Genomic DNA, 20,911 nt, shown 5'->3' on the forward strand with positions numbered 1-20,911 from the left:
ATGAAGTGTCTTCCCTTTGGTCGCTCCTGGCCCCGTGAAAAGTGTGATCGCTGCACTAAATATCATTATGCCTGCTCTGCCAGTATAACCGCCAAGGAAGACAGACAGCTTCAACAGCAACCAGGTGCTGTGGGCAGCATGATAACCCTTCCGAGATCAGAGCTAGCGTCACGCGCCGAACCCGTCATACCTAATCCCAAGCTACACAGGGGCACAGAGCCAGGCAAGCAGGCTGATGGCGCACCATCCCGGCCAAGGTGTGCACCCTACTTCAGCTCCTTGATCAGGGCTTCCTGGCACTATTTCGGGTTACCAATTTCCTCAAGGGAGTGCATCCATGTGAGAATCGCGGACCTCGCTAGGGTTGAGACTGAAAGTGTTTACCGCGCCCTCAAAGGCCGCCTATTTGCGGTGGATATGGGCCGAAGATACGCAAGTATCCTACAAGAAGGGCTATCGAATAAGATGGGTCTAGAGGAATCAAGAGCTTATGCGTCTCGAAGAGTGCTCTACGAAAAAGGAAAGGAGAGCGTTCGCCCAGCAATGCAAATTGACGGCTTGCAGGTCCCCGAATTTGTCCGCGAATTCGACCGTACAATTACTGCGGCCTTGCGATGGCAGGGCCTTCTTGATGCAGTTGGTGTCCCCGAGATACTACTGATCGGTTACGAGGAAGATGAAACGGAATTCTGGGAAGATATTCCCCTGCCTGATGTCGCATCAGCCAGTGATGAAGAGTGGCCGTCTTTCATGAACCATCTTCTTTCACCGGCGCTTGGGCTTAAAGAAGCTTGCCTAAGACTGAGTGGAGTAGCAGATATGATACAGCGCCTGAAAGGATTAGATGAATCGGAGCTTAGAACATATCTAGTCGACAATATTGGGCAGCGTGTTAAGGGCGTACTAGGTAACGAAAAGACCCTCCCAGGCTATGTGGATGACGTTGAAGATGATGAGAGTATGGCGGACGCCGACTTAAATCATGACGCGGATGCACCCCTGTATGGTTCCAAACCTATCGATCTCTCTCGAGCCTGAAACATTTCCAACAAGAAGCTAATGCAGCAGGGATGCCGAAGTTTGCAATTGCAAACTTCGGCATCCCTGCTGCATTAGCTGGAAGCGTCTGGGTTAAGAGTTAATCACCTGATCGACTTGGTATCCGTGACGTGGTAATGGAGTTGCTTGCGTTCGTGGTGATTCTTATCCCCTACTTGACTTGACCAACCTGCAGCTGGTTCAACCTATCTCTCCTTTATGTCTTACTACCCCTATACTTTGATCAAATTTTGCCATAGGGAATAACGAGAATGCGTCCCATAAGACTGCGCTGGATGGAGAATGGAGAAATACGTGATAGCCTTAAATGCCTGGAGCGACTTGTCCGTCTAGCTGGAGATGACGTTAGTACTGTTCTAAAACATAAAAGATATATTCTGATACCTATTATAGAGAGCAGGAGACCGTATCCACAAGATTATACTATCTCCAGATCAGAAATCCATCAACGGAATAGATGTTACATATTCCGTACCTCCTTTCAGGACAAAGGCAAGACAACCTAAGAGCTATGAGCATGCAGTTTTAAAATGAGGACCGCGGTAAGTTTCATCACGAATGGAACAATACAACCGGCCAGCGTGTGGGCTTATGCGCGGTCAATAGGTTGCTGGGGGTCGATTCCGCGCCCTGCTACGCCCTAGACGTGGGTACCGTTTAGACGGGGTTGCTGACTGGCATATTTAGCAAACCCCCGCTGCTGACCTGCATTTGCCTGCTGCTGACCGACCGGGATCTCACCCAGTCGCAAGCTCTCTAAGCGAACAGCTCCTATGATAGAAACCACCCATTGTTCAGTACCTTAGCAACTATGGGCAGCACCTGGAGATATTAGATAAACAGCCCCAGAAGAGGAAACAAAGCAACTCCCAAGAGAGAAAACAGCTCATGCTGAGTCGGGGTTTTGCAAGAACCGTGATCTTACGGGTGCACTATTCGGGCGAAGCGCTGAGGCGCAGCTTGGCTTCCAGTCGAGACCACCTGCTGACATTTTGGTCGCCTATCGTGTGACGTTCAAAGTGACTAGACAGCGCGGCTGGCTCATGAAATTAAGTCATACCAAAGTTTGAGGGCGGTTAAGGGCTCAGTCGACGCCATAATCATCGATATCTCTTGAAACTCCACTAAAAAGAACGCGGATCAAGTTGTAACCTTTGACTTTGGCATTCGTCACTGGCGCTTATATTAAATATATTCTCTAATATAAGTAACCGTTCTCGATCCCTACTAATATTTCTATATTTTCCCGACCAAGGGACCGTGGCATGCATACACCGCGTATAATATCCTGCACCAATTCTTAGAAAGTCCATGACTCTTAGAGACTCTCGATTATACTCTAATTAATCCTTCATGAATTATATTCTTATTATGAGTGCAGGGCCTCAGGAATGCAGCCTTTGAACGAGTACCATGAATGGTGGAGACTGTTGCAAAGGGCATGTACTTTAAGGTCCTGAATGACTTTTTCTGGATGTGTAAACATCGTTTTGTTACCTAGAGCAGATACTGAGGCAGTATAGAAGGAATACGAACTGGTAAAGGACATGGACAATAGGCCAAACTGCTATGAAGACACCGCGGCTTACGAGAAGGGAGAAGGAAACCCTTCCATCAGTATCTTATCTAGTAATTAAATGATAGTTATTTGTATGCAGTTTATCTCTGGTGTTAGCCTACCTCTCACCAGGTAGTAAGAGCCACAATAATTAACTACTATCAGATTGTCTTCCTAGGCGCCTTATATATAGTAGAGTTCGTACGCCCTCAGGAGCTTCAGGATTACCCGTAGCAATATATTTATCGTCATATTAATTTTATATTGTGTTTAGACTCAAACGTTTCGATAGACAGATTTAATTATTGAATACAGAGATATTATTAATAGCTACGTTTAGTCATCTATATTCTTTCTCTGGGATGGGCAAGTATGCTTAAATGAAGTGCATGCCAAACCATCAGAGAGTAGTTCAAAGAAATTAAAGTCAGATATAAATATATTGCAGAGGTTCCGAATCACAACGATGAGTCACAACCCGTATTATACCATTTGGCTCTATATTGCCAAGTCAATTACCATAATATTTCAGCCCATTCTGTTCAGTAACGCCCTACGATGATAGCACTCCGCGACTGATGTGGGTTAATTTTAAGGGCTCTACTTTCGTTGGAAGCACTCATCCAGCAGCCTCAGCGGCCAGTTGTTGGACAGAAAACAGATTCGATACCTGATCAGTGGTGAAACCGTGCCCGACCTCTTTGCGGAACCAGTTGCGGAACTCGATGGCCACCAGCGAATCCCCTCCATGGGCCGCGATCGGTTTGCCAAGATCCACATCTTCTGTAGCGACTCCGAGGATGTTCACAATTTGCTTGACGAGAGCCACAGTAATTGCAGAGGCTCGTTCCTCTGGGGTCTGGCAGCGGGAAAGGGCCGTGGAGAGGGGCTGACGGTCTTGAGCCTCGTCGATAGAGACTTCGTGAGATTCTTTGTCGTCGCTGGATGGAGGTAGGCGTGGGGAGAGGTGCGAGACGAGGGGATCCAAAGCAGCGTAATCGGCTCGAGTCCATGTTGGTGGTGGCGCCCATCCAATGGCAATCTGACTGTCACAATAGTCAGAGACGGGATTTGATATTGCGTAGCCAACAAGAGCGAAGAGTGCGGGGAGGGGGATTCCTCCCAGCCCCATCCTCTCGAAATGGGCTAGCGCCTCAGGCTTCTCATGAAGAGATCCCGCCCCTAGCATAGTTCCGAGATCGAGAGAGTATGTCGGTTTGCCGAGACTCGTTCGCCAACGCGCAAAGGCGTCTTGAAAGGTAGACGCCGCAGCATAATTGGCTTGCCCAGTACTGCCAAGCAGCCCGACATAGGACGAGAGCATGAGGAAGAAGTCGAGCGGCTGATCCTGGAAGTACTCATGAAGATTATAAGTGCCCGCCACTTTTGGTTGCAGCACCTGCTGAAAATCTTCAAATGTCATATTTTCAAAAGTTGTGTTCTGCAATAGAGTTAGCATATTACGGTTGATAAACCTGATGTAATCTTGGTTACTTACCTTGAGTGTGAGCCCAGCGTGAATGATACCATGTATCGGAGGAATATGTTTGGCACAGTCTGCGAGGATAACTTGCAACTGGCTACGGTCTCCGATATCACAAGAGCGGGAGAAGAGTTGAACTCCCATCTGTGCCAGCTCCTCAATGAGACCCCGCGTAAGAGGTCGTCTAGCACCCGATGGGGAAAGAGAAACAATGCTCCGAGCGCCACACTTGGCCATCCAAATACTAAGTGCACGTCCAAGACCACCTTGCCCACCGACAAGGAGGTAAGTAACGTTTGATCGTAGTCGAGCCACAGGAGGGCTTCGTGGCAATACGTTGACCATATCATTGGGGCCATGCGTAATGACCAGTTTACCCACATGCTGCCCTTTCTGCATCATACGAAATACCTCCTCAAGATGCGAGATTGGGAAAGCGCTGAGAGGATATGCTGGCTTGATCTGTTGTTCTACCAGCATTTGATGCACACCAGTGAAGACCTCTGCGATGCATTGCGGCTTTTCTCGCGCCAGCTGAACGAGATCGACAGCAGAAAATGAGATCGAGCGTGCAAAAGCACTCATATCCATCCGGGCGTGAGCGAGAAAATCGCTCTTGCCAATTTCCACAAATCGGCCCAGTGGGGCCAATACTTCCAAGGACTTCTGCAAGAAAGAACCGGCTAGAGCGTTGATAACAACGTCGACGCCCCGGCCGCCGGTCACTGCATGAATCCGTCTGGTGAAACTATTTGACCGGCTAGAGAAGATGCGAGACTCAGAAAGCCCATACTGCTCTATGAGGACCTGCTTCTTTTCATCCGAACCAACAGTCGTAAACACGGTTGCTCCCAGATGTTGAGCGAGAGCAATTGCGGCCTGACCAACACCTCCGGCGCCGGAATGTATCAAGATCTTCTCTCCAGGACGTAGTTGCGCCACATTTACAAGACAGTGATACGCTGTACAATAGGTAATGGGAATTGATGCGGCCTGTTCAAAGGAGACACTGATTGGAATTCGACGTACACTCGACGCTGGACATCGAACGTGGCTGGCAAATCGAGGCACGTGCCATGTGTAAACCCTATCTCCCTCGGAGAACTCGTGCCGTGAATCCCTGCCAACCTTCGTGACTACACCAGCGATCTCTCCAACATTTTCGTCTGGCATTTGGCCTAAGCACACCATAATATCACGGAAGTTGACACCAGATGCTTTGACCTCCACTAGTACTTCTGCCTCAGAGAGAGGTGCCTCGAGAACATCATCATCTGTGAAGGTCAAATCCTGGAGACTTCCCGTATGTTTAGTCGTCAGAGATAGTGCTCGTCCTTGCTGATGGAAAGACTCTAACTGAGAGGCACTAAGCTGTGGAGCCAACGAGTGGAACCGAACAAATTGCGTGGTGGCTGCGTCCTCAATCAATCGAGGAACATACCACTGCCCTCTGCGTTCAATCCACTCCCTGTTTCCCATATCTGGGCTCTGGAGATATCGGTAAATGAAATTTCGAAGCGTTGCCGTCATCTCTTGGGACTGTGGCAGGTCCTCTGGGTCAAGGTCGAGGGTAATGATCGGAACGTGGGGGTTTTCATGTCGCAGCACTCGTGCTAGGCCCCAAACCAAACTTGGCATGGGATTTATGCACTGATCCATAGCACCGCAAGTCACCCAAATCACCTCACGCGCTAACTTCAATGTGTGCTTGAGATCCTGCAATTTTGCTGGGTCAAGATCACCGATCATAGACCCATCGAGATCGGTCAACATGATGCACGTTCGATCCTGTAATCGGTTGTCTCCCAGTGGATGAATTTCTACAGCTCTGGAAATCATGAGGGTAGAGAGTCGCTGAGCGACTCGGTAGCCTAGGCTCTTCTCTGTTTTGGACAGCTGTTCTTGAGTCAAAGTCAGTGCCAGTTGAGCTCCGTCGATGTACGGGGGACCGTCAGGGCAGGCAGTTGATATGATTAAGCTATCACTTTGATCCTCCGGAGCCGGATATGAATGCAGAATTGCGTCTACCCCACTAAACCTTTGGCCCAGAAGAGTCTCGTTCCACTCCTGCTCGCTTAGCAAAGGGCCGCCTTTGTTACGCTGGGTGGCCCCCAACCACCAGCCTGGCAGCGAACCAAAGATAAACGAACGGTGCACTGTTGGCCTTGTGCTCTCGAGCAGCAACAGCTTGCCTCCTTCTTTCAACAACTGACGCACGTGCTGGACGGTCTTCTCAATATTGGTGGTAGCATGTAGAACGTTGGCCGCGACCACAAGGTCGTAGTCCGACGGCTCAAACCCTTGTTGTGCGGGATCCTGCTCAATATCCAACTTCTGATATTGAATGAGTTCTTTCCACTGTTCCAGTTTCTTATGTGCATTGGCAAAAAATCCAGAGGACACATCGGTAAATCTATAATGAGAAAATAAATCTCGTTCTGACCGACTCAGAGCCTCTAGGATTGGCAATGTGGCGCATCCCGTGCCACCGCCAATCTCCAGGATGCGCAGACCCGGGGATTTCAACCCTAACATGCGTGCAAATTCTCCGGCTTGTGTAGCAGAGCGTTGCATACTCTGGTCATCCTCGTAGAGCCGATAGAGAAGGTTGTCCTCCATCATCAAGGACAGCGGTTCCTGAAGCCCCTTGAGGATAGACGGCAGACCACTACCCACGCGACAGATCATCTCCCCTTCTGCATTTAATGAGTTAACCTGGTCTACTAAGCTTGCCGACACATCATATGCGCCCAGTTTAGCTTCTCTCTGTAGCCATGTCAAGTACTGTATCTGATAGGGTGTCATCCGTTGCACATCTTCATGCGATATCTCCTTAACGGCTGCTTGAGCGTAATAGCGGCACACGTCTCGGAACTGTGCTAACATGGACGCGACAGAGACCGGTGAGAGAGATGCGTTACAAATTTCATCCACCATCCTGTCGTTCAGGTGATCTGGGTCGAGCATCATAAACATCTTTTGACACGCTTTAACCTGGTCAGTCTCATCCATTTTTTTGGACACGCTTTTTAGGGATACGGCTTGCAGGCCTCGCAGCGACATGACGAGACCGGTCTGATCTGCATCAAAGGAACAGCCCTCGATGTCGGCATAGAATTTATTCCCATCGAGTTTCTTCACTTTCGAAGAGACCCGCATTCTGCTATAAGCATTTTTCAGACAATCTACCCTCACGGAAGCACCTTGTATGTACGTCGGTAAGATGGGGCCCCGGATGGCGTCTGTCGATCCGATTGCTGCGAGCATGGTTTGCAGGCAGAGATCTAATGTTGCAGGATGAAGTCCGACGCTATATTTGCCTAATGTGGCATGGGGCCTGAGCGTGGAGCTTGAATAGCCACGTCCTGCTGATGCGGTGACTAATCCCCGGAACTGATCGGTATACCCAATGCCAATTCGCTTCAAATCATCATACCACCTTTCTATCCGAACTTGAGGCAGTGTCTCTATATCAATCTGGTGTTCGAGTAGACCTAACAGTGGCTCCGTGTCATCAAGGTCAATCTTCACAAATCCGCGACAGTGCTCTACTACATTCCGTTTATCAGAGCAGGAACTGATTACGAACTCATGCCGGCGCGCGAGATCTCGTCCGCGCAAGTCACTGGCTGGTCGCAGGACGAATATGAGTTCAATGGATCCGGAGTTGGGTATAATCAGAGATTCACAGATGGAGACATCGCTCAATTCGATATTACCCATGCGCTTATGTTGAGGGAGCTGCTGAGTTGCCATCTTGTACGCCGCTTCCATGGCCATGACCATAAACCCTGCAGCAGGGAAGATTACCTCGTCATGAATTCGATGCCCGGCCAACCACGAATGTGAGGAGAGGCTGATATAGTTCCGCCATCGAGGTTCCATCCAGCTCGATTCCAGACTGAGGATTCCAAGTAGCTCATGCGCCGGATCTGCTCGATGCCTATAGTTCTTGTTCAGTCGGCTTTCGTGCCAGAAGGATGATGAATGGTCCCATGGATATGGAGGGAGGTCAGTAAGACAGACCCTGTGTCGAGTCGAGCCCGACATGAGGTTCACCTTGTCCAAATTGACTTGAGCGCCGTGAGTGAAAAGATGGGAGGCGAGCTCGGTCAGACATTGGCTGGTGCGCTGATGACGGACCATGGTTGATAAGTAGAGAATTTTGATTGCCTTCACTTTAAAAATCTGCTTGATAGGGCCCTTCAAGGCTGCGTGTGGGCCAATTTCTACTATCATCTGAGGAGCTTCCGAAGATAGCAACTTATCCATCGCGGGCGAGAATAGAACCGGTGAGACAAGGTTCTGTACCCAATACTGTGGTCCCAATTTCGTTCCGTCAAGAGCCGTACCTGTCACGCTCGAGTAGAACGGTACATCAGGGTTGGAGTGCGGCGCTTTCATTGTAGCGAGGGCGTCGCGATACATATCCGCTACCCGCAGCATATGGTATGAATGGTAGGCTACATCTACAGGTAGTCGACGAGCAAAGACCCCATCATGGTGCAGCTTTGCTTCTAATATGTCCACGGCGACCTTATCACCGGAAACTGTGACAGCCTCAGGGCTATTGATGCAAGCTATCGTGACTAAACCGTCAGATTCCGAGGAGGCGTGAAGGTAGGATTCCACAGCCTGCGGTCCTAGGCCCACAGCTATCATCGCACCATTGAACCTCTTATCCTCGGCGATCTGACCGGCCACACAGCCTCGCGCATATGCAACCAGTATCGCATCGCGGAAGGAAATGGCCTTACAGGCATAGGCAGCCGCAATCTCACCACTGGAGTGGCCGGTAACGGCACTAGGGTAGATGTTCCACGCGGCCAGCAGATCAACTAATGCCAGTTGGATGGCTGTGCATGCCGGTTGTGCAAGTATCGCGCTATTGAGTCTGGACTGATCCGGTGACTTCCATAGCTCATCGGTGAGCTTCCAGTTAACTCCTAGGTCGGTTAGACACTTCTCTGCCGCTGCAATAGAATTTCGAAACACAGCATTGATCTCCCAAAGCTCACTTCCCATCGTAGCCCACTGCGCTCCCTGACCTGTGAAAACGAACCCGATCTTAGGCATCTTCTTATTATGTAAATATGTGATGGAGCCAAGTCGTTCATGCAACTGAGACACCGAGCTGGCCACGACCGCCGCTCTCCAGGGAAAAATGGAACGGCGAGTGGATAGGGTATGAGCCAAGGAATGAAAAATGCTGTTGTTCTCCCTGTCTAAATGTATTTTATCCAAGTACTTCTGTAAAATCTCGGCTGCGAGGTAGGCAGAGCTACTGGATCGAGCTGACAGAGCAAAGACAAGAGATCGAGACCTGTCAGTTATGGAGTCATTTATTTCTTCATTCTCGTGGAATTTGTCGAGGATGACATGGACATTTGTGCCACCATACCCGAAGCTATTCAAAGACACCTGAGAGGAGTCTAAGCTTCGCAATTGAGTAGGGAGATCCAAGTTCCAACTTTTCCATTGAATTTCCTGGCTGGGCTGTTGAAACTTCACGGCTTTGGGGATACATCCTTTCTCTATCACAAGCACTGCCTTGATCACTGCCGCCAGGCCACTAACGTTTTCTAGATGGCCGATGTTGGCTTTAATGGAGCCAATTACAACTGGTTCCCGCCCTTTTGTTTTTCTAGCATTTCCAATGACTGACCCAACGGACTGACTTTCAGTGAGATCTCCAACTGCAGTACCCGCGCCGTGAGCCTCAACATAGCTAGTGTCAGCCGGATCCAGTCCAGCCGCCACATATGCAGCGTGGATTAGTGACTCTTGCGCCTCCCCACTAGGCACGGTGATTCCAGTGGTGCGCCCGTCTTGATTCATGACTGAACTTTTTATAACAGCCCGAATAGGGTCGCCATCTGCGATTGCCGCTGACAAGCGCTTCAGCACCAAAGTGCAGACTCCCTCGCCTCGCCCATATCCATCCGCACATTGATCGAATGCCTTACTGCGACCATCAGAAGAATAGAACTGGAGGAAGCTAGGACCTATCATACTGGCTGGGTCCAGGATCAGGTTAGACGCTCCTACAATGGCTTGGGTACTTTCACCATGCCGGATACTTTCGCAAGCCTGATGCAATGCAACCATGCCACCACTACAGCCAGTATCCAGAGTGGATGAGGGTCCATGAAGATCGAAGAAATAGGATAGTCGATTGGCATACATCGCCTCGCCATTGCCGGTCTGATAGTAGAAAGGGAGGTCTTCGGAGTCTCGTAGGAGCATCTTTTCATAGTCACGATTGTATAGCGCCACGTAGGCAGCCGTATCAGTCCCTCGCAGCAGATCTAATGTCATGCCACCTTCCAATTGAGCTGTTAGTCTATATTTGCCTGAGGTTCTGGGTGGAAGAGAGTTAACGAGGCTCACTGTTTTCAAATGCTTCATACGCGGACTCTAACAGCAGACGCATTTGAGGGTCCATGGCCTGTCTTAGGTCACCCTTCCCATTTTTAAATGTGGTTAACAACATTTATTGCCCACCTTTGCTTCTGCGGGGTTGATGTTAAAGAATGGGGCATCAAAGCGAGAGATGTCATCTTGGAGGAAATGTCCTCCTCGAGTATGGAACTACCCCATATGTCAGCTGTTTTCTAGATAGTTAGGCTGAAACTAACTGCTCCATTCCTCTTGCTATCCGGGTCAAAAAAGGCTTGTTCATGAAAGCGAGTTTCGGGAACAGGAGACCAAGTAGCACGTCCTTCATACAAGAGTTCCCATAGTTTGTCCACATTTGCGGCCTGCCCCGGCAGCCGGCAAGCTATACCAACTATAGCTACTGACTGCTGGCGAATCTGCTCGGAATTCATGATGCTATTTCTTCGTTTGAAGAGAAAAGCAGTTCAACGTAGTTGTTGTGATACTTGAATGTCCTTCAAGTCGATATCCTGAGAAATTTCTTTCAAGCCGATGTCTGCAGAAAGTTGACTCTTTAAGCAGCCTTCACTAAGTTTCAATTTTTCCTGTCTACATACTAGGTTATGCGGGACATATCCATTCATTTGCCCCCATTTTGAAGGCCTATCACGGTGGAACCATTGCTAGTTTCTCATGCTCTAGTAGAGCGCCGTATAACCTCCATCCTGCTCCTTATCCCACAATATATTAAAGTTGCAGGTGTGACGTGGAATTTGACGTGGAATTCGGAACTTTGGTCAGGCTGAAGCTCGAAATATCAAGGGCGCGGGGAGTTAGCAACACTGGCGCACGACGCACATTCTCACATTGGGTCACCGGTATATATCAGGTTGCATCTCCTCTGCATCCATTTACCTCGGCTGCTGAAACCGCTCATCAAGACTTTATTATCCAACCATCATTTTATACGTGTCATTTGTTGTGATTGGGACGATGGCCGCAACGATTTCCTCAATCGACCACGTCGAGCATCAACTACAACAGCATACATTGACGCGACGCCTACGATCCGATGCTCGGTTATCCGAGTCTCGCTACTACCAAAAGGTTCCAAGATCGATGCGATCAGAAATGTTCACTGCGGGCAGCCTCGTGGCTCCAGGCAAAGTTACCGTCCCCCCGTTGGCGTTCTATGAGACAGGGGGGGCTTCCTTCTATCTGATTTTATATCTTGGAGCATCTGTGGCCGGATACCCTGGCATGGCCCACGGAGGCTTGTTAGCAACCATGATGGACGAAGGGCTGGCGGGTTGTGCCAGTGCTGCTTTGCCGAAACGTGTAGCAGTAACCCTGTGCTTGAGCATAGATTACCGGAAGCCCGCCCCAACCGACTCGTTCTACGTTCTCAAAGCAAGGACCGTCAAAGTCGATGGAAATGCAGCCTGGGTGGAGGGCCGGCTGGAAATCCTGGAGGGCAATACATCACAAGCCGGTGAGGTTGTGGTGGAGGGTCGTGGTCACTATCTGGAGCCGCCATCCACCCACGGCCTCTATTCGCCCATCTAAGTATTTTACTCTTATCATCTCGATAATACCTACGACGTAAGAGCAATGATACGCGTAAAGTCCGATTTACCTTAGTCACGGATCAAGTAGGCAATAGCCTTTTACTCAATCTAAGACTATAGATACGTATGACGTGAAGCATAGGGCTCCATACAACCAACCCACTAGATCAGAGAATAACCTGGTTCAGATATCCTTGGATACAAGCTCTGGTGTCCGATTTTCATTTTTGGGCAACTTGTAGAACACCGTTGACTTTGAATCAGCCACCTACGCACGAATGCATTACCCATCCCTGTAGTATACCGATCACCCTTGCGCAATTTCACGATGTCCCGTGACGGTTTAGGCTTTTTCGGCATGTACAAATAAAGGGCATCTGCCTTTCATACAGCCATATCTTTCACCAGACGTACGCACTTCGCCATCCACGTCATAACACCCGATCGTCGTCCTCAGTTTTGATCACAGCCTGTAGTAGCGGGGGTATTGGCCATGCCCTCGCGGCAAGGTTTTATCAAGAGGGACTGGCAGTTTTCTCCTTAAGCCGCACTATCTCTAAGATGGAAGAGCTGCCTACCATACCTCATATTACACTAATGCAGTTGGACGTAAGCAGTTTGTCTAGCATTTAGGCGGCTGTTATATCGGCGGAGAAAGTTATTCAAGGACAACTTAACTATCCTGTGAATAATACACGTATTTTCCTTTGCTCACCACTGCTAGTCATTCCTCTCGATGAAGCCAAACGCCTCTTCGACACTAATTTATGGGGTACCTTGGCCTCGATCTAAGTATTTTCGTCTCTCTTGATCCGCTCCAAGGGGACAATTGTTAGCCATAAAGTCGGTCACCGCCCAACGCCCCGCATTTTGCTCACCAACTGTTCAACTCAACAACTTTAACACCACATATCTCAGTCAATATGGCTCCGATTGATGAAGCATTGGAAGCAATCGCTTCATTAAAGCCAGGAGAACCATTTATATATACTAAAATTATAAAACAGTTTAGCGTTGATCAATCTATGCTTGCGAGACGCTATTAAGGAAAACAGGTGCTAAGAGATATTAGAGATGAAAGCCAGTAATTACTTAATAACATGCTGTCTAAAATACTTATAAAGTATATAAATAAATAGTCGCAGAGAGGCCTGTATCCTATATATAAAATACTTCGAAACTTTGGTAAAGAAATCTATAGAAAAAAGCCAGAAAAACAGTAGCTAGCGCACTTCTTAAAATACTATTAGAATAATATTATCTCGCGATATACTGGAGTAATTAATTAAACAAGAAAATAAGTAGATTCGGTAATGACTGGCATTTTATCTAATAAATAATCAGAGCTACAGTTGTTAATTACTATAATAAAAATATAAAAAAGCTTTCTTCTATAATATACCAGCTTGCTATAGAGAATGCCCTGTTAAAATTAGAGGATACTGATCTTAAAATAGCTTTATCTAATAAGAAAATAAAGCAGCAATATACTAAACCTCTGGTATTTTAACTATAAGAGTCAGACAGCAGTGGTGCGATTTTTTACTTATCTAAGAAAATATAGCAAGCGTGCAAGCTTTATACAGCAAAAGAGCAAGAAGTAGAGCTTATAAAAGCTTTAAAAGAGTAAGAGTAGCTTTATTAACAGCAGGCTAAGAAAGAGAAACAGTAATTAGTTCTAGAGAGAAAAGAAAAGCAAGCTACTAATAAAGTTCTTCATAAGTATTAGATAGAGAAAAAGAAACATTAAAAAAAGACAGAGCAAGTTAATAAAGAGACAGCACAGCAGCTTTAAAATAGCTTCAAAATATTAAAGTAAGATTAAAAGAAGTAATCTACAACAAATACTAGTCAAAATACTATAGATATTACTTCTATAGCACCTGAAGAGTTCTCTAAGGCCTCTATACCGCAAAGTCGTCGCGGCAGGCAAATATGCCTCTTCGAGCGCTTCCGCGACGCTTAAAATTTATATATAAATTGTTGCCTCGTTCTCTGGCTTCGGAGCGGGGCGTTGGTTGGTAGCGGGCGTTGGGCGGTGACCCACGTTAGAGAACTACATAAACACACCCTGGCTGGGTGTCTACGCCGCGTCCAAAGCGGTATTGAATATGCTGGGAGAGATACTATAACTAGAGCTGCTACCCTTTCATATAGGCATGCTCACTGCTATCGCCAGGCCTGTTGATCTGTATATCTTCGATAACGCTTCTAGCATAATTCTGCTAACTAGTTCGATTTACCACCCGTACCTCGCTAGTACCGAGAGATGCGCACAGTGGAAGTTAAACAAGGATATTTTTGCGTTATGGATACCTACCGACTAGTCCACTCGTAATGTGGTCAGTGATGTTGAGAACAAGTATAGCTAAACTTGGCGAGGGACTGTGGTCTGTTGGATACACTTCGGTTTTTGTTATATACAGGCAGATCTAACAGTATATACACCTTTCAAAAGTCAATGCTTTATTCAGTAGGCATGCAAGCTTACGTACTATTCGGGGTTGATATCTGACTCGGGAGAGCGGCATTTCATCGCGTCCTGGAGCTACTCTGAGCTACGAGGGTTTTCCCCGATACCTTTAGACGTGCTATGTACCCTTCCGGATAGAACTAAAGTTCAGCTTTCTTCTTCGCCAGCGTCTTGTTCTATTCTGGCCCTACACCATCTCAATATTCCTTTGATTTCCTGTTCTTGGACCTAGATTCCTAATTAACACACGTCACACTTTAAAGTATTGAGACAAATGTACCTCCCCTTGCAGTGGGTTCACTGTCTGTAGCGTAAGATAATTTCCATGAAATTCGGCTTGGCGGATCTGTAGGCTGCCAGCCCAGTCAGGGTAGGAGCAGAAAGTCAGATAGTGTCGCAGGAGAATAATTTTATCATTCCAGTCCACTTCATAGCGTCCGGCATAGGCCACATATTTCTGATACGGACTGTCCTGAGTAATATATGCAGCATCGGCTGAAGAGCGCATTAGGTGCACTGAGACATAGCCATCGTGGGAGTACTGCAACATTCCCTGTACACCGTGACCCATGGGGTAAATAGGTGTCTTGCTCGGATCATTCTCCCGGGTAGCTTTAAACTCAATGAGTTTCCAGGTTCCGACGAGCTGGGACTGGACAGGGGGCATTGTCGTAGCTATAGTTTCTAGACCAAACATCTTCCTCTTATAACATTGAAGAAGGGTCCCAGCACAGCCCTGCATTTTATTTCCCAAGGTGATGTTAGAGCCGACAAACCATATATATATTTTACTAGATCAGGTGGCTATTCACTCCACGTCATATCTTCATCTACCAGGTAGCTATGATGCAGCACAGACATGTAACATTGGGCTGATTTGAAGAATAAACAAACGATAGTCTCTACTCTCTATCCCTGGATGACCGTTACTAACTTGAGAACCAGTTGCATAGATTATACGCTAGTCATGGAGCAGTGGAGCACACAAGATTCCCCTTGTGTAGTCATTTCATGGAGAGCCCATTACTCATAGTTAATCCATAAGTAAGGGAGGGAAAAAAGCCTGTTATGTCCTCAAACAGAACCCAGCTACACGTCATCAGTCACAGAACCAGCGCTCGAACTTAGCATTAAAAATTTGATTAAACAACCTGTCACACAGACAGGAAGGACGGACGAGACACTTCGGTTAGGGACAGAGCTTAAACTGCATAGCATGTGTCAAATTGCATGGCGTTCGTGTTCGGAAACGTTTTTGTTCAACCACCGAGTACACTCTCAAGAGTCAATTTTAACGATTTTCGACATGGCGTAAGCCCCGCATGAGCAGGCCGCACATTGTTCGATTAATTTTAATTGACTTTGTCTACTTATAAAATATGTAGAATCCTTAGTAAAGTCCTAGTAGGCTCAGGTATATAAGATATATGATAGAGCACTTTTAAGAGCTAGAATATAATATAGTAACCCCCCGGTACTGTATAATAGGGTGAAGTATCGGAAGGCCTTATCTGACAAAGACACGAAATCCTAGATATATTTATAATATTAACTCTAGTAGATTTGGGGTCAAATATCGAATAGTGATTCGGCCTGAGGATTGTACAATATACCGTGACCAATGTGCGTAGATAAATTGGCCCCCGAATGACCACCAATAAGGAATATCGCACCACCCAATGATCAGGAGCTCAATGGGGATTCTTAGTCCTTTAGGCGTAGAGCCTTCAGTTATAAATTAGTGAAGTGAATCGTTACTAGTAGTACAGTACCCGGCAGAAAGTCTCGCCGCGCGTAAACAACGCGTCAAACAACCTCATGTTTTCAACCACCTAGAACTATGCCTGAACGTCGAGCTCTAGGGACCTTGAATCCTAATATTAGGCGTAATACTGAGCTGAAACCAGCAGAGCAAGCTTTTATACAGAGAGCTCGTTTTGGTGGTGCTAGTGGCTCTAAAATTGCAGAGGCTCTAGATAGGCCTGTTTTAACCATCTACTCATCTACCGACCGGGCTACCTTGCAAGATAATTATCAATTCTAACCACTCTCAGGCTGTTTGAGACATTATACTGAGCAAGATAAATGCTTGATTATTTATCTTATCAAGCAAGATCCTTTTCAATCCTATATTCAGTTATAGAACAAGCTTTCTATCTCTTTATCTTACCGTACACTCTACAATATCATTTATGGGTCAGGATATGGTAAATGAAAAGCTCAGAATTGACCTGAACTGACTAATAAGATAGCCAAAAAGCGTCTTAACTAGGCTCTATCCTGTATAAACTATACCGAGGCCGATTGGGCTAAGATTATATAGTCAGATAAATGCTCAGTTAAGCTCGGCTCAGGCCATTATCAGCAATAGGTTTTCCGGCTCAGTTTTAATAGCGAGAAATGGAAGGAAGACTTCATTTAACCTGTTAAAAAGGAAAAAGAGATCAGAGTAATGGTCTGGGCAGCTATCTAGAGCAAAAAAGACAGCGATTTAATATATTTGGAATATATTTTTAAGTTAAAAAAGTATAGCTACTCTGCACGCTCCTATCTTAATATCTTAAAAGAGATATTACCTACTATCTATGATCCGGAGCTTACCTTTATACAAGACAACACGTATATCCATATAGCTAAAAAGATCAAGAATTGGGTATAAGGTAATAGTATAAACTATATGGAATAGCTACCCTATTTACCTGATTTTAATCCCATTAAACACATGTGGTTTCCTCTCAAAGAAGGCATGTATAGCATCAATCCTGATATTGAAAATTGCCGGGGATCTAATAAGAAGAAGAAAGATTATCTATAGGAAGTGTTAGAGCAGTCCTGGACCTCAATTCACCAGGATATCTTAAAAAATATAACAGATAGTATGGACAGGCGAGTTGAGGCAGTTATTCAGGCTAGGGACTGGTATACCAAGTACTAGAGTATAGTTTTGCTGATATTTTTTATATTAATGTTTTTCAGTTATTAAAATATCATATATTTTGTTATTAGGCTGTTTCGATTACAAACGCCGAAAATATATATATTTTAATATAGGAGGTAAAATAGGGCAGGCTTCCGAAAATATGCCGATTACTTAGACTTATTGCCAAGAACTATAGAAGGTCAAGAATCAGTCGCCTGTCTGAAAAGTATCTAGGACTGCCTGCCTTTGATATTTTTATCTTCTTTGCCTACGTATCCTTACCTAGTCGGCAGGTCCTCTACGTTGACTAGTAGATGTGCTTGACAGGTAATAATTATAGTTTATATAAAAAGATATTACTCCTGTTATTAAGTATACTATGTTATTATTTATAAATTATATTGTTAGTCTTAGATTTGTTAAGTAACCCTGCTAATAGTTAATATAGTACCATAAATACTGTTTACTTATCTGGTTTATTCTTTCTGTTTACCCGCCTCTACAAGCAGACGCAAAGAACCGAGCTAGGTTCCCCGCTCTAGAGTAGTGAGTGGAGTCGTTTTTGGGAAGGGTTTGTCTCTGTTGGCCCAGCTACCAGTCTTTTTGTTCGGATCAAGGTGCAGGGGACTAGGGAATTGATGCGATAGCCAAGTGTAGATCAGCGAAGGAGCGCAGTGGATACTCCGAACGGAATCATGATTTTCCTTGTCGATGCACTCGGACATCATTGGGAGCGAGGCGATATGGAGTAAGTTCTGACGCAACGCCGTGGTCCCTGCACTGGAGAGTGCCACAGAGAGGCGGGATAGGAGGTCTACGTCGTGGCGGCCAACTGCGAAGTGAAGCGGGTGGATGTCGAAGACAGGAGAGCGTAGGTGCTTATCTAGGTCTTCATGCTGGTGAAGGCTCGTGATACAGGCCCAGACATCAGGGCTAGATGGGTCGCATCGAGCCAGTGCAAACTATAGTAGTGGTAAGTCGACTATAGGAGCCGCGAGGGGGCGGTAGTTTGGAAAATTGCCATACGTATAGAGCAATCTGTGAAGCATAGCAGGCTGGCTAGTAGCGTTAGCTTCATGAACAGGAGAGGGAGTGCTCATGAATGACGGCTTGGTATCATCAAAGTCGACTCGACGGGCCTCCGAAGCACTCGTCCAGGCGGTTTCATCTGCGCCCGCGTCGCGGTCCATACTAAACAAATCCTCATGCCCGAGCGCGGCAGCCACTTCTAATGCTGTGAGGGCTTTTGATAATCGAAGTCGCTGACCTAGAACATTCGGCTCCGCCCAAAAACGTGGAAAGCCTTTGCTGCGCTCATCCAGCTCAGCTCGCGACCGGCGGGTACGAACTGGAGGTGAGTGAAATAATGGTTTAATAGAGCCTCTAGAACGGCTGGGTTCGAGTTTCTGGCGGCCCGTATGGAGGCAGAGTCCTCATCTGTTCCGTGGAGGCCGTTAATAATGAGTGGGTAAGACGTGATGCTTGTCAGAAATATCTGCTGGCCTTATAAACAAGGCATATTTTACAATAACAAATCCAGTTGCCGAGTAGTTACGCGTGTCTGCGTTTAGACCCTAAAGTGATATCTACAGAGTTGTATAACCGGGTATAGTGGGGGGTAGCCTAATACTATCATAGAGGCATTAAGTCTGTCTACAGAAGACAATAGCTACGAATGTAACAAAGTGTCCTAGCTGCCTGGATGTGACTCCTAACTATTTGCAGGTGGGGTATGTCAGTTGTTTCGTGTTATGCTGTGGTGAGGATATAACACTTTGAGACATTCGACACACTATCATTATTACCATTAATCTAGTTTAGTCCATATAGAACCGTTAGCTATGACAGAGACACATGCCTAGGCAGTGGCCTAGGCTGCTGCCTCTTGTAGTCCCTAAAAGCTTTATCAGTCCCCTCAACTGTTTGTATGTTCATTCTAGTCCTTTTCCTCGCCAGAGCCTTTGGGCTATGCCTTCCTGTCTTTATGTTAAAAGACTTATTGTACGTATTTTAACTTTTTAATTTGCTGGAGGGCGCTTTGCCTATTGACCACGCGTATTCCCTGCGGCTTACGTACGGCTGAGCAGATGAGAAGCCCTATTTTGCACACCCTATAGTCGTATATATTAGTTCTTAAACAGATTGAGAATTATATAGGCATGACTATGTGAGGTTATCCCTCTTTGGCGCTAGATATCTGAAAGAGGGCCACGCGATACCAGAAGCCCTGGACCCCTTGACATATACTCCAACAGGCTCAATCCTCTGGGCTATTTATTTCCTTGACCAAATACTATATTGTTGAGTGACGGACTATGTGAAGGTAGTCAATGGCCATGCTGGCTCTAGGTCCCATCTGCCCTATCACCTGTAGCAAATGGGACATACAGTATTTTGAAAATTCAAATCTCAAGATCATATGGAGCAATGAAGGCAGTCCGTTAACGGAATGTGTTGTAAAGCTTGGGTTGCATTATCGGTCAATGGACTTGTGGATTGCTAAGCAAATTTGGAGAAGTACAATCTCCGGCGAGCCGTGGCCACTGTCCGCAAAAAACCGTTACAGCTGGATGCAATACCGGTGCAAATGTTTATACTTTTGAGTTCTTTCCTGAAACCTCATCCGAAACGGAGCTAAATCGTAAATAGCAAGTCCATGGAATACCTATCTTCCGTGTATTTTAACGATAATGTATAAAACTGTAGTATGTAATAATGTCATTCGGACATACGTATGAATCCCGTACAGGCGATTCATGGGTGGTTGGAGGGTTCCATACCAACTAGCCAAACCGTCAGCTGGGGTGCCTGGCGGATCTGACAAACTGTCAATAGTCACTTTCCGTTCGTATCCTGCCGTCCTGGAAGTGAGGTGCTTACTGCGGGCTTTGTAGGAGCTAAGTGATGCAACACAAATGACTCTGCTTATTATTATTCTTAGTTTGTCAGCAATAGTCGCTCTAAGTTTAGATAAGTTCCCATTGGGAAGCTAACGAACGAAGTTAGGCTCCATGGTGGCATCCTATGCCTTGACGAGGTGCCATTCACGCCCCTCAACAATTATATTCCTTCCTAAGCTGGGACTTGGGAACGGTCTCCATTGAATTGCCCTACCCCCGGTGACTTCGGCCGCGAGCGTACGGCCTTTGAATATAGCTTTTCTCCCCATGGTGAACATCTGTCTCATATACTGTATATAATTGACTGGAGGGTGGCTCTCAACAACCGGATCTTGGCTAAGGATACGGAACAAGACCTAGACTCGGCACCCAGTTCATACTGGTAGCAGATTAAGAAGGCGAAACGCGTGCTACACCAGAAGATAAACCGTAACCAGCATGTGAAGCCGGATAATATCTTAGTTATAATTTCTGTAAATAATCACTCACAGGGCAATCACAAAGCGCTTTGAAAAGACTGATATTGACTGGACAGCTATAAATAGATAAATCCGCATGTGGCAAGATCTCCT

General features: G+C 46.5%; 5 protein-coding genes across 5 annotated transcripts; 2 read left to right on the top strand and 3 right to left on the bottom strand.

Moving 5' to 3' along the window:
• On the top strand, positions 1–1,038 carry BDW43DRAFT_310905 (uncharacterized protein; the record flags this gene model as incomplete). The annotated part of the gene is made up of 1 exon (XM_032047060.1): positions 1–1,038. One exon carries the CDS (start codon positions 1–3, stop codon positions 1,036–1,038), a length of 1,038 nt encoding a protein of 345 aa, XP_031900746.1.
• Positions 1,039–3,236: 2,198 nt separating this feature from the next.
• On the bottom strand, positions 3,237–10,930 carry BDW43DRAFT_310906 (type I polyketide synthase; the record flags this gene model as incomplete). Its single annotated transcript, XM_032047061.1, has 5 exons — positions 3,237–4,058; positions 4,116–10,423; positions 10,491–10,563; positions 10,605–10,691; positions 10,739–10,930. The coding sequence occupies 5 exons, from the start codon at positions 10,928–10,930 to the stop codon at positions 3,237–3,239; spliced, it is 7,482 nt and encodes a 2,493-aa protein (XP_031900747.1).
• Positions 10,931–11,471: 541 nt separating this feature from the next.
• On the top strand, positions 11,472–12,044 carry BDW43DRAFT_310907 (PaaI family thioesterase; the record flags this gene model as incomplete). Its single annotated transcript, XM_032047062.1, has 1 exon — positions 11,472–12,044. One exon carries the CDS (start codon positions 11,472–11,474, stop codon positions 12,042–12,044), a length of 573 nt encoding a protein of 190 aa, XP_031900748.1.
• A 2,725-nt stretch (positions 12,045–14,769) lies between these two features.
• On the bottom strand, positions 14,770–15,186 carry BDW43DRAFT_310908 (Lipocalin-like domain-containing protein; the record flags this gene model as incomplete). The annotated part of the gene is made up of 1 exon (XM_032047063.1): positions 14,770–15,186. One exon carries the CDS (start codon positions 15,184–15,186, stop codon positions 14,770–14,772), a length of 417 nt encoding a protein of 138 aa, XP_031900749.1.
• A 3,136-nt stretch (positions 15,187–18,322) lies between these two features.
• On the bottom strand, positions 18,323–18,629 carry BDW43DRAFT_310909 (uncharacterized protein; the record flags this gene model as incomplete). Its single annotated transcript, XM_032047064.1, has 2 exons — positions 18,323–18,401; positions 18,466–18,629. 2 exons carry the CDS (start codon positions 18,627–18,629, stop codon positions 18,323–18,325), a joined length of 243 nt encoding a protein of 80 aa, XP_031900750.1.
• Positions 18,630–20,911: the final 2,282 nt, after the last annotated feature.

The sequence above is a fragment of the Aspergillus alliaceus genome (genome assembly GCF_009176365.1).
Source record: "Aspergillus alliaceus strain CBS 536.65 unplaced genomic scaffold BDW43scaffold_20, whole genome shotgun sequence".
In the NCBI taxonomy this organism is placed as follows: domain Eukaryota; kingdom Fungi; phylum Ascomycota; class Eurotiomycetes; order Eurotiales; family Aspergillaceae; genus Aspergillus; species Aspergillus alliaceus.